Source organism: Vulpes lagopus, chromosome 23 (genome assembly GCF_018345385.1).
Source record: "Vulpes lagopus strain Blue_001 chromosome 23, ASM1834538v1, whole genome shotgun sequence".
In the NCBI taxonomy this organism is placed as follows: domain Eukaryota; kingdom Metazoa; phylum Chordata; class Mammalia; order Carnivora; family Canidae; genus Vulpes; species Vulpes lagopus.
The window spans coordinates 25,269,653-25,283,876 of record NC_054846.1 but is presented as its reverse complement, the minus strand read 5'-3'; the positions used below and the strand labels follow the sequence as shown (position 1 = coordinate 25,283,876).

At 36.3% G+C, this 14,224-nt stretch overlaps 1 protein-coding gene across 13 annotated transcripts in view; it reads right to left on the bottom strand.

The window, feature by feature from the left end:
- ANKS1B (ankyrin repeat and sterile alpha motif domain containing 1B) overlaps positions 1 to 14,224 on the bottom strand; it is a 1,017,748-nt gene that overhangs the window by 841,698 nt on the left and 161,826 nt on the right. For all 13 annotated transcript variants that reach the window (XM_041737915.1, XM_041737908.1, XM_041737909.1 and 10 more), the window contains exons 5-6: positions 4,289 to 4,364; positions 2,510 to 2,611 (exon numbers count right to left, since the gene is read on the bottom strand). In XM_041737915.1, coding sequence (XP_041593849.1) covers positions 2,510 to 2,611; positions 4,289 to 4,364 — 178 coding nt within the window. The remainder of the gene's footprint in view (positions 1 to 2,509; positions 2,612 to 4,288; positions 4,365 to 14,224) is intronic.

Below are 14,224 nucleotides of genomic sequence, written 5' to 3'. Positions count from 1 at the left end.
GTTTTAAAGATGACAACTCAAGAAGAAGGATTTTTAATTGACCATATTCATACAGCTAATAAGTGGCACAACCAGATAGACACGGGACAAGAAAATATCTCACTTTTCTCTTAAGCATAAGGAAAACGGCATCTGAACACAGAGAACACAGCAAGTATGTGGAGCATGATTAACTAGAGAGTAGGTGACTCACTGAAAGTTCAATAGTAAAGTAAAATTAAAGCCTGTTCTTTTTGAGAAAACGAAATTCTAAGGTCTTAGCTGAAATTCCAGATTTTTCTATGTTGAAAGCTAATTAAATTTTTGTGGAAATACAGTGCACGCCTAAAATATGTAATCTAAACAAAATATGTGCTATCTGGCAAAAGTATTCCATCTACAGTGGCTAGTTTGTAGTCTCCATCTAAAGGATTAAATCCATTGATTTCTCCCCACAGGGATCTTTTTTTCTTACATGTCTTTATTCAGAAGGAATCTTTTTTCTTAAAATCTAGTTAAGAAAGTTTGTGCTCTCATGCCAACCAACTGTGTCTTTATACCATCCAAACGGTTTCTAAGGGCCATTCTACTAGGCAAACAAAGCAACCTATGGAAGTCTATCCTTATAATTTTGACCCAGTGTAGTACTTATGTAAAGTGAATTCTTCCTCTGGAACACAAATAGTAATTTTATCTACTCTAAATTGGTTTTAGCGAAATAACAAGCTTTTTCATTAAACTTAAAATGCACCACTGATTTGTGACCCAGGAATGCAAAAGCATACAGATAACACATTCATATTCTAAAATCTGCCAACAATTTTAAAAATTCAAAGATGTCCTGTATGTTCAATACAAATTGACATACCTAATGAACCTTGACCATTTAAGAGAACACAGTTAACTCCTAGCTAATAACAATTTCATCTAAGTTAAATCAATACAATAAATGTCTGTAATTACATCATGTCTTCTTTTTAGCAGATGACATTTATTTTGCTTTTCCCAAAAGGCGTATTATTCACAAGCCTCTGTTTTTTTAAAGTTGAGTTAGAGACAAAAGTTCAATATGAAATATAAAGTGCCTAAAGGGAAAAGACAAAAATGTTGTATACCATTCTTTTTTATTAGCTTTCATTCCACTTGATTTTAATTTGAATATGTAGAGCCACTCTTGTATTATCTGATTTATCTCTATATGCACTTGACTTGTAATTAACTTCCTTATTAACAAGAAAATTGTAGGGGACTGACCTTCCCTTCCCTAAGAGGTTTTGAAAATAAAGAGAGAAGACAGCATGAATGACCTCCTGTAGCTCATCTATTCTTTTTACCCCTCTTTGGCTTCTGTTGACTCTTGTATCTCTGCATCACCTGCCTGACTTGGTTTTAATTCGTGTATCTCCTGCAGGACAGAGTTGTCCTTCAGTTTCCCAACTAATATCCAGGGAAACCATCCTGTCTCCCTTCCCTATTACACTTGCTGCCAATCTGCAATAATTAGGGGATAATCATTGCTGAACAGTGTAGAAGCTAACTGGAAAGGAGAGAATCAATGTCTGGGGTTTTAAGGGAAACATACTATATGTCAGGCCTAATCATGAAGCAAAATGGGAGAGTATTTCAATCTAAATTTTCATTAAAATTTTTAGATCAAACAGGGAAGTATATAATCCTGCAAATGAACCTAGGTGGTTCTCAAACATTCAGTAGACCTTAGGTGACCTTTACCAAAAACAAAGGCTGGCAAGACTGAATTATCTTATACTACTAGATTAAGGAAGAAATAATCTGTATTATTCTAGCTAAGTATAATTCTTGTTGTTAACCCAGCATTTATGTACCAGGTCTACTACCCCAAACAGGATATGAGTTTGAGCAAGTCAGCCTCTCAGAGCTTCAGTTTCCCTCATGTGCAAAAAAAAAGGCAAATAATGATATCAGACTTACCTACCTCACAAAGTTATAGAAATCAGACAAAATAACAGAAAATCCCTGAAAACTCTTAAAGCATTATCCAAATGTAAGACCATCAACACTTTATATAGTCTTATTACCATCAAGTTCCTAACTACATTTTTACTATATGGATTTAAAAGACTATTATCAAGTGATTGAAAAACCACTTTTGCTTTTCATAAAAATACTCATTAGCTGAAAACAGAAATAAAACATTAAAAATTATTATTATTGGGCAGCCCCGGTGGCACAGCAGTTTGGTGCTGCCTGCGGCCCAGAGTGTGATCCTGGAGACCTGGGATCGAGTCCCGCGTCGGGCTCCCTGCATGGAGCCTGCTTCTCCCTCTGCCTGTGTCTATGTATCTCTCTCTCTCTCTGTGTCTCTCATGAATAAATAAATAAAATCTTTTAAAAAATTATTATTATTTAGTTTAAAAGTCTACCAGAAAAAAACGTAAACAGTAAGTTTACTTACAAGTAAACATTGACTCAAAACTCAAGAGAAAACTACAGTAGATTTAATCTAATCTTAACTTTAAGACAAGCTCATCCATCATTCAATATTGTTTACCTTGTAAGAGTGTTGCAATCTGGAGAGATTTCTGAGACGGATGTTCCTTCAGAATGTCTAAGACGGTTCTACCTAAGCTATCCTTTATGTTGGCATCAATTCCTGAAAGAAAAAGAAAAATCCACTAAATGTACAACCACAGAAGTGTCATCAGAAGATACTGTCAAGATGTAACTACTCTAATATTAAACATACACAGACCAAGCTATGAAAGTAGTTGTGTAAAAAATTAAGTCCTAGACACACACACACACACACACACACACACACACACACACGATTTTTGTAAGAAAGAAGGTGGGGGTCTCCTACTACCAAAGATTAGGAACATTCTTGACAATGAATGAAGTCTTCAAGGGCACTGACCCAATCATTAAGATTGTTTTTTTATAATTAAGGCTAGTTTGGATTATAGCTAGTTAATAGATACGCTGTCAAGCTAAAAAATATTATTTATTAATTTAGAATGTGAATTCCTAAGATATAATAATGGTTCTGTGATATAGATATATTCTGTAAAATATGGTAAAAAAAATTTTAAATAATAATGTATCATGCATAACATAATGACAGTCTTAAAATATCTGAGTATTCACAAAAGTTGAAGAAGGATGATTATTTTGAACTGTTGTCCAAATAGTATTTGTCCAGCTACAAAGTCAAATATCTCATATTTATGCAAGATTATATTCAGTGTAAATAACAACCATCTACCTGCTGAGCACACTTCTTGAAGTTTGTAACTAAAATACATTTGTAATTATTTTAATTCTAAAAATACTTATTGTACTAAGGAATGTAGTAGTTTTCACTGCCCCAAAAAAGTTTATAAATTTTCCAAACATCTAACTGTAAACAGAGCCAGCTTTCAGAATCCGGCATTAGTTCATTGTATAGTAAGATAATTAAGCTTTGCTTAAATTTGTGTAGAAATGTGTGACAAGCAAAATTGTAATTTGTTGCCTATAAGACATTTATTATATCACTGTTCAATGTAAAAAAATGTACTTGAGACTTTAGCTTTCTAGAAGTATAATCAAAATGCAATAGCCAATGTTTTTCATTTTTTCAGGGTGGAAAACAAATACACTAAATGTAGTCCATAACACCAAAGACTCAAATCAATTGTTTCCAAGTATAAAATTGTACCCATGCTTTTTTATCCTAAAAAAATCCAATCTCAGTTCCAATTTTATTTCATTTCATTCAGAATATACATATGAAGACAAACCTACTCTGTTGTTCCTTCAAAGCATTCCTTCTAAAAAAAAAAAATCCCTTTAAATCACTGCAGCTTACAAATAATAGCTACTCAGTTGATGAAGCAACAAGGCGAATTTACCTTAAGGATACAGAACACTAATTTCTGTTTACCATAGTTCCCAATAAGCCTAGGGAAATACTATGTTCTTTCATAAACCAAGCAATTGTCATAACTTCATAAGGATCAGTTCCTCCCTTTTGTACAAGCAGAGAATTCCTTTTCCTTCTGGTAGTTTCTCTAATATATTTCAATGTGGTTTAAATATATACAATTGTAATTTCTAAGAGCTTTTTACTGACATCTATGGAGTAAAAGAAGGTGTATATTTATATTCATTTTACCTAAACATTGAGGCTCAATTCTACATGATATGGATACACATTTGCAATATGAACTAAAGGTAAAAAGTAAGGGTGATTATGGAAAAAAAAAAACTGTGCCATTTCCCTTTATCTAGTCCTGAAATAGAAATTGTATTTGGCAGAATAAATTCCATGGAGAATCACGGTAGTTACCTGTTTCTAACAGAACTCTCACAACATCCACCTTTCCAAATAAAGCTGCTTCATGAAGTGCACTCCCCTTTTCTGTCTGGAAAAAAAAAGAAGAAAAGAAAAAGGAGAAAGAAGCGCAGTTGCATTAGGAATGCTTACAAGTCAAAAAAATTTGTGATTTTATGTACATATTCTCTGTAATCTCAGCACTCCCTGACAGAAAGGTACTATGGAATAAAGAAGGGATCCTAAGAACAAAATCCAAATGCTTGGATTTGTAAAACACCTCTACTTCTGAACAGTCATTTGACCTTGTTATGTTGGTAAGTCACTCACCTGCTCGTAGCCTCGGGTGTTCTCAGGTGTGATATAGGCAGTTTTACTCACAAGGCTTTTGTGAGTATCCAATGATTTCAGTCAATTCATATACTGCATGCATTTATCAGATGCCAATTATATGCCAACAATAGTTGAAGGGTATTCTGAGACATGGAAATACGATGCTGACCCTTGCATATTTATATTCTATTTGAGGAGATAATAGATGCATAAAAGGAGCCTTTATGATAAGTGAAATCTAAACAATTTAATATGGTTTACAAAATCCAGATGATCTCCATGCTCTCCTCTCCACACTTTCTTCTGTCCACCTCACCTCTCCTCCAGATCTTATATCCTATGCTTCAGGCAAACTGAACTTTTCCACATTAGTCTCAGTGGCTAGGGATCTCTGAAGCTGGTCCCTCTGCCCAGTAAGATCCAACCCTAGCCCTCTATCACACTATCACCTATCCACTAGTTCTCAATCTTCAGCATGAACTGGAATTCCTTAGAGAGCTTGTCAAATGCCAGATTTCTGGGCCTTACTCCCAGTTTCTGATTCAGCAGCCTGGGGGTAAAACCAAGATTTTTCTATTTCTAACAAATTGCCAGGTGCTACTGAGGGTCTAGGAGTATACTTTGAGAACCACTGACCTACATGTCAAATCTCAACTTGAACACAATTTCACTTAAGAAGATATCACTGGCCCCTAGGCCAAGTGCTTTTCCTATATAACCCACAACATTTTTTTCCTCATCATAGCACTTAAACTACATTATGTCATGTGATCATCTATTTCTCTTAACAATCTATAAGTTTAGTGTAAATGTAGATCTCATATCTTTTTTTCATTATTGTATCCCCAATGCCTACTAAAGTACCTTGAAAATGTGACATTAAAGAATTGTTTTGAGGGTAAAAGGTAAACAGGGGGAGGAAAACAGCATGGAACGGGAAGAATTGTGAGTGATGCAGGGAGAGACTGGCTCCTGCCTAAAGGAGGATCAAGGAAAATTTTAAAGCAGTAGCTTTCTGAGTTACACAAATGTGTTTCTTTCACTTTTTTCTTTTTCTCTCAAGAATCTGATAAACATATAGCAGGCCCTCAGTATGTGTACATGTGTGTGTTAAACCGAATAATGTCATTATAGGAATTCTGTCCCCCTATATTAAAAAACTGATCTCTACTGTGGGGTTCTAATCTTGATTCAAAGTATAATGAGTTAAAAATTGACCTGCCCTACGACCCAGCAATTGCACTGTTGGGGATTTACCCCAAAGATTCAGATGCAATGAAACGTCGGGACACCTGCACCCCGATGTTTCTATCAGCAATGGCCACAATAGCCAAACTGTGGAAGGAGCCTCGGTGTCCATCGAAAGATGAATGGATAAAGAAGATGTGGTTTATGTATACAATGGAATATTACTCAGCAATTAGAAACGACAAATACCCACCATTTGCTTCAACGTGGATGGAACTGGAGGGTATTATGCTGAGTGAAATAAGTCAATCGGAGAGGGACAAACAGTGTATGTTCTCATTCATTTGGGGAATATGAATAATGGTGAAAGGGAATATAAAGGAAGGGAGAAGAAATGTTGGGAAATATCAGGAAGGGAGACAGAACATAAAGACTCCTAACTCGGGGAAACGAACTAGGGGTGGTGGAAGGGGAGGAGGGCGGGTGTTGGAGGGGAAGGGGTGACGGGCACTGAGGTGGACACTTGACGGGATGAGCACTGGGTGTTTTTCTGTATGTTGGTAAATTGAACACCAATAAAAATTAATTATAGGGATCCCTGGGTGGCGCAGCGGTTTGGCGCCTGCCTTTGGCCCAGGGCGCGATCCTGGAGACCCGGATCGAGTCCCACGTCGGGCTCCCGGTGCATGGAGCCTGTTTCTCCCTCTGTCTGTGTCTCTGCCTCTCTCTCTCTCTCTCTCTCTCTCTCTCTCTGTGACTGTCATGGATGAATAAAAAAATAAAATAAAATGTTTTAAAAAAAATTAATTATAAAAAAAAAACCAAAGTAGAAATAACATAACAAAATAATATATAATGTAAAAAAAGTTGTTAATCAACAAAATCCTATTGTATAATTAACTCAATCTAAAATGGTTTATAAATGCATCATTAAGGAGACTGAGGATCAATGTGATCTAAATTTACCTTCAAAGAAGCCATGATTGAAATATATTTGACTTATACTTTCTGTCATGATATATATAGATACTGATAAAAATGGAAAAAAAGGATGCCTGGGTGGTACAGTCAGCTGAGCATTGGACTCTTGGTTTTGGCTCAGGTCATGATCTGAGGTTGTGAGACAGAGCCCTGTGCTGGGCTCCATACTCCATGCAGAGTCTACTTGAGGCTTTCTCTCCCTTTGTCCTTCCCCTCTCACTAGAATGGATGAATAAATCTTTTTAAGAAATGGAAATAAAAAATAATAATTCATAAATGTATAGCACTGTTCAGAAGGAAAGATAAACTGTGGAAATTTACTCAGCTCCTTAAAAAATTAATCTCAATATGGAGCAAAAATACTTTTTTTGATTCTCTGAAAAATATCCCTTGAAATAATTTAATTCGTTCACTCTGTGTTTTTCAACCAAATTTCTGATTACTAATTTGATTTCCTTCCATACTTAAAACGATTTTATGTTAGAAAAACTCCTCCTGGGATAGCACACCTTAAATATTCTGAAAAACTAAATAATGTTTTAAATACAGGGATGAAAAGGAAAAATAACAGAATTCCTCAGAGCCTGGGAAGGGAACAGGGACAAAAACTATGAACCCAGGGTTTTAACACTGGAACAGGAAACTGTTCCAAGGAATCTGCCAATCCTGGCAGACTAATGCTTGGCCTTTAGCCAGCTACTCAATGTAGAAGTGGAAGGCGGGAAGGAGACAAAGAAGCCCACGAAAGCTGAGAAGATAGATCAAGGACCCCTGAAAAAAAAAAAACTAAAACTCTCAGGGGCACCTTGCTGGCTCAATAGGTAGAGAAATTCCAGCCCCATGTTGGCCATAGAGATTACTTCAAAAAAAATTTTTTTTCAAACTCCAAAAGAAAACATCCTCAGTTAAAAAAAAAATTAATAATAAACATTTTTAAATAAATAAATATTAAATGTGTTGGACAGAGGGAGAAATTAAAAATGGCTATTTTGATCTTAGTTATAAGTGGAGCAGAGTAGCAAAAATAACATTAAATCTTACCACAGTTCTCCCCTCACATGGACTTGGGGCCAAAATTACACAATCTCTGTGCTCCCCCAACCCTTCAATCCTAAGCCAAAAATGTAGAAGGAAGTGACTGTGGTTTTGTAGTACCAAGGCAAATATAAATGCTTAGCAGAAGCAGATATACATCCCTGTGAAAAAAAATACACTGTAAACTCAGAACTCCAAGAGTTCTAACAGATCAAACTCTAAGAAACACAAATTTAAAATCAGAAATCACTGAACATGAAAGAAAATAAGCCATGAGAAAGAATTTAGAGAAACAAAAAAGAGTAAAATCTATAAAAACGTCACATGTCATGTGATGATTACCTACAGAATATAAAATACATATGATCAATAAAATAAAAGAACAAAGAAGGGATATCAAATATAATTTAAAAAACAAGAGGAGAATCAAAATTGGCCAGATGTGAAAATGAACTAGACAGCACTTCTAGAAATGGAAATCATAATGTTTTAAACGGAAAAGCTTAATAACAGGTAAGACACAGCTGAAAAAACAAGTATTGAACTAGATAGTGGATTTTTTTAAAGTACATAATGCAATTTAATGAAACAAGAGATTTAAAATGTGAAAGGCAGGACAGAATAAGACTCAATATATGTCCAATCAGAGTTCTAGAAAGAGAGGTTGGGGATAAGCAATTCAATGGCTAAAAACTTTCCAGGACTTATGAGATACTAATATTCAATTCGAGGAATACCAAGCAAGATAAGTTAGAATACATTGTGAACATATTACAGTTCACTTACAGAACACATAAGATAAAGAGAATATCTTAAAAACATCCCAACAGAAAGAACTAATTGTCTAAAAATAATTAATAATTAGATCAACGGCTGACTTCTCAACAAAAATAATGATAGAAAACAGTACCTTCATGTGTCAAGAGAAAGTAATACCAATCTACCATTCTATATCCAGCCAAAGTATCTTCTAAGAATGGGAGCAACATAAAAATATTTTCAGGGATGCTTGGGTAGCTCAGCAGTTGAGCATCTGCCTTCAGCTCAAGGCCTGATCCCAGGATCCAGGATCGAGTCCCACATCAGGCTCCCTGCATAGCCTGCTTCTCCCTCTGCCTATGTCTCTGCCTCTGTCTCTGTCTCTCTCATGAATAAATTAAATATTTTTTTAAATTAATTAATTAATTAATTATACATATTTTCAGACAGACTAAATAATGAATGGTTACTACAGATCCTTACCGAAAGAACTTCCTAAAGATTTAATTCAGGAAGAAGTACCTGAGGTGCAAGAAGTAATGTTAAATAAAGAGAATGATAAAGAGAAGGCTAAGTCCAAACTATTTATTTATTTACTTATTTATTTATTTATTAGATTTTATTTATTCATTCATGACAGAGAGATAGAGAGAGAGAGGGAGAGAGAGAGAGGCAGAGACACAGGCAGAGGGAGAAGTGGCTCCATGGAGGGAGCCAGATGTGGGACTCAATCCCGGGTCTCCAGGATCACACCCTGGGCTGAAGGCGGCACTAAACCGCTGAGCCACCCAGGCTACCCAGACTATTCAAAATATAACAATAATGTCTACCTTTTCGTACTAATTTGGTTTTCTAGATACTCTGATATAAAAGTGTGGGTACTTTAGACACTGAAATGGACTATTCTATAAAATGAAATTATATAAACTTCACCATACATAAACAATTCTTTTGGAGGAGACAGATGTAGAAGATCTGGGTCCCAAGAGCAGTTTGACTTTCAGTCATTATATAACTTGGAGAAATCACTCCATATCTATGAAAATTCACATATCCTTTTAAATAAAGAAAATATTAACAACTTGGTAGGGTTATTGGGAGAGTTAAACAAGATAAACAAGTCTCAAAAAGCATTTTATTAACCTAAAAAATAATGAAAAATACTATCATTATTGCTGCTAAAAAAGCAATTAGAAAACTTATTTTTTTAAAACCTCAATGATGCTAATATTTTCAAATTATATATAAATATATATGTATTGTGTGTATAATAATCTCCCTTACATTATTCCAAGAAAAAGGGTTATCTTAAATAGAACAAGTATTTTTATACAATAGATAAGGAGACCCTGAACTCTTAAATAAAACTAGAAAAAGTTAGCAGATGATAAATACATTTTTAGCCTGAAAAGGTTAATCAGTTTTTCCAAATCCAAGATGGATATAATTAGCTTATTGATAGAGAACATGAGGATGGAATGGATTGTTCTCATAAATTTAAGGTAAACAGTGGTATCAGGAACCATTTCTTGCTATCACAGTAGTATCAAAAATAGTACAGAATTTAAATATTCAAATCTATCAACTATTCCTTATCAAAATGCAGGTTAATTCCACAATATCCTCCAGTTGACCATACCATACCTTGAGTCTGTGTCTACTCTCCTCATTCAGATTAGTATCATTCTGTTCATCTCAGCCCTCTATTCCAAATCCACAATCCATAACTCACCAGATCTTGAACAACAGTATTCTCATGAAATAATCCAAAACATTCAACAAGCAAGTTGAATGTATACACAGAAATAACACTAAAATAGGTGAACCCAAATCCTCTCAATCCTCGGGATTTTGTACTGCTTTTCTCATGTATCAAATTTCACATTTTTTGAAAAAAATCATTTAAAATAATCATTTACAAAACAGACAAAACAGACAGTTATGCAATTGATAATACAATAACACTTCAAAAATGCATCCAGGGATGAGATATGAAGCACTCACATCTCAGCACTGCTAAGGAAAAAACACCTCTGAACATAAGTTGTAATGAAAACCGCCATGAGAGAAGAAATTAAATGATATAATATACGGAAATGCCAACAGTTGAATTGCTGATGAAAGCAAAGAAATTATCTTATTGATTGGAAATGTCTATTAATGTCAAGTCTCAGTAGCACCAAAGCTGAAAAAAAAACAAGACAAGTGATAGGAAAGAGGGAGACCCTGTTTTAAAGCCCTGGGTTTTAGCTTCCTTTTTGTTTTTAGCCCTATGTATTTCTGTGGCTTTTGTGGAAGTTCAGTCATGCATATAAAGAGATATTTGTTATGCTTTATCCAGTATTTCAAGGTGTTTTAAAATGGTTTCTTGGGTTCTGTATTCCACCAGATTGTCAAAACAACTGATGGAGCGATGTCAGAGCTTGCCTGCGCCGGTTCCCCCTTCTGAATTTAACACCTCTAACAAAGTCCTCCTGAGCTTGAAAAAGAGAGTGACCAGATAGATAAAGGAAGATTAATTATTTAATAAAGGAGAAAACAGATAGAACAAAGATGCCAAGATATAAAGTAAGATTGTGGTGATGATCATAGAGAAAATAGTACAGGAACCAGGGGAGATGAAAACTATGAGAACCAAGACCTCTAACTATTATAAGAAATAAGAGCCAGTGAATAAAGATAACCTCAATGGAGACAGAGAAAGCCAACTAGAATAGCACGTACCTCAGCAGTAACAACTCCCAGCATGCTGGCTAGTACCAGTCAGCCCTACGGGCATCTCCCAGAATAAAAGATGAGAACATCCTAGCCTTTATAAACAAACACGTGACTTCTGAACAAGCTGGGAGTCCACTACTCTTTTGTATCCTGCATTAGCTAGTCTATAGCTGGAGAATTGTGTTCAACACTAGGTAATGAACTTTTACAGGAACATTGACAAGTTAGGATGTGCTCAGAAAAGAAGGTCCCGAATGACAAAAGACTTAGAAAAACATCATGTGAAGAAGAGCTGAAGGTTTTAAGAAAGTTTAGATTGGAGGGGAAATGGCACACAAGAAATATGTCCTCAAATAATTTAGAAACAAGATTCCTCCTCTCCCAAAGATCTTTCCTCCTATCCAACTAGGGACCTCGTAGCCTCGTCTTTACCTTTCTTCCTTCACTTCTGTCTTAGAGGAAGAACCTGTTCTCCTCCTTAAAGCTAATTCTCTACTTGTGCTCTTATCACTTCCTGCTGCTTCTTGAATTTCATGAAATACCTTCACCATTTCCCTTGCATCCTCAATTTCAGCCTTCTCACTGAATCCCTGCACCCTTCATAAAAATACAAAGTTTTCCACAATCCAGCATAAAAGAGCCAACCAAAGAAATGTCCTGGGAACCTGCTATGACTTCAAGTTGCTATCCTGTATCTCACTTTTCTTTACTCCATAATTTGTAGAGTCATCTTCCCTTCTGTAGGAACAATTCCTATTTTGTTACTACCATCCTCTCTGGCACATAGAGGCAGTACCTGGCACAAAGCAGGCACTCCATAAATACATGGTGAATGAATGAATTGATTACATGTAACTGTACTATCTTGGCACCCCTCTTACCACTGCTTTCTTATTGACTTCTTTTTCCAGATATTCTGACTATTCTTTATTCACCTTCTTTTCTCTACATATATTCTCTCTCTTATAAACCCATCTGTTCGCATGGTCTCATCTCTCACTTCTCTTAGGCTAGCCCTATTTAAGTAGCACATCCTAAGCGGGACCTCCCACCCCGCTTCATTCAACATCACAACAACCAGAGTATTTCCTTTATGGCACTATCAAAATTCATAATTTTTGTTTATGGTTTTATTTCCTGTTTTCCCTACAAGTCACTCAACTCCATGAGGACAGGGAATAAATTTTCTTATTCACATAGCATAGTGCCTGGAAGCCTGGCCTGAAATGGCTAGTAGGAATATGGCATCCTTACAGGGAAGCTGGGTTTTTGGTTCAAGGGAAGGAAAAGAAGTTGCTGGGATGGTAAGTAAGATAGGTCAGGGAAGGCTTCCCTACTTACTAAACATCTAAGCACACACCTGAAGAAGGCACAGGACTAAGTCATGTGGGTTAGTAAAGCAAAGGTCTCAAGGCAGGAGCTTGCCTAGTATGTTCCAGTAAGAGCAATGAAACCACTATGGCTAAAGCTAAGTGAAAAATGGCAGAGTATAGTCAGAGGTGGCTTCAAAGAGACAGCAGAACTAGGTCATGTAAGACACCTCCCAGCCACTGTAAGGAATTTAGCTTTTGCTCCAAGTGAGATGGAAAACCACTGGAGGTTTTTTGAGCAGAAAAAATGATATGATCTAGTTTAGTTAGTTTAGGCTGCTTTATTGAAAACAGAGGGAAAGGATTCTCTTATAGCCTGAATGTTTGTGTCCCCCAAAATACATCTGTTGAAACGTTAACCTACAGTGTGACTGTATTTGAAGAAAGGTCTCTATGGAAGCATTTTAGGTTAAATGAGGTCATAAAGGTAGGAACCAATGTAATGGGATTAGTGTCCTTCTATGAGTTGGACACACTAGAGTGTTCTTTCTCTCTCTCTCTCTCTCTCATTCTGTTTGTGCACAAAAGACCATGTGAGTACACAACAAGAAGACAGCCATCTTACAAGCCAGGAAGAGAGCTCTCACCAGGAACAGAATCTGCCAGAATCTTCATCTTAGACTTTCCAGCCTCCAGAACTGTGAGAAAATAAATTCCTGTTGTTTAAGCTGCCCAGTCTATGAGATTTTGTTATAGTCCCCTGAGCAGACTAATATAGAGGGGAAGGAAAAAGCAGGGAAGCCAGGTTGAAGGCAGGAGATGTGCAGGATTTAAGCTACAGTGGTAACAGTGGAGGGAATGAAAAGTAGTGAAATTCTAGATATATATTTTAAGCACAAAAACCAAAAGGATTTGCCGAGGGGCTAAATGTAAAGTATGAAAGAAGTGCTGACGTTTGGGAACTAAACAACTAGCAGGATAGTAATGGCATTTGCTGAAATGGGGAAGTTTAGAAGATGGGCAAATCTGGGGAGACAGAGTTATGGAAGCTAAATGTTCAGTTCTGGAAATGTTTGAAGGCTCACTAGTCATCCAGTAGATATGTCCAGTAGGCAATTATGTCCCTAATTTAGAATTCAGGGTAAGGTCCAAGATGAGTATATAAACATGGTTGTTGTGAGAAAAAGATGCCATCTGAGGTCAGGGGATTGGATGAGGTCAACTAGGAAGCAAGTATACAAAGAAGAAATGAGGTCTAAGTACTAAGCCCTGTGATACTGATGCTTAGGGATTGGGAAGTGGAGAATAGGTTGTTAACCATGGAATGGAGATGGGACAGACTACATTACTCCCTGCTCCAGTCATATGCTCTGTGTCATATGGCTGCAGGTCCTTCCACTTACATGGGTGGAGTGGATTTCCCCACCCTTTGATTTGGGACATGGCCTTGTGACTTGCTTTAGCCACCATATGGTATCTGTGTGATACAAGCAGAGGCATAAAATGTGTTTAGTTAGGTACATAAAGCAGAGCAGACCGGGCCAACTTTGAGCATGAATCAGAACTTCCCCAGATGACCTGCAAACCTGAGAATGAGGAAAAAAAATGCTATTGCTTATTACTGCAT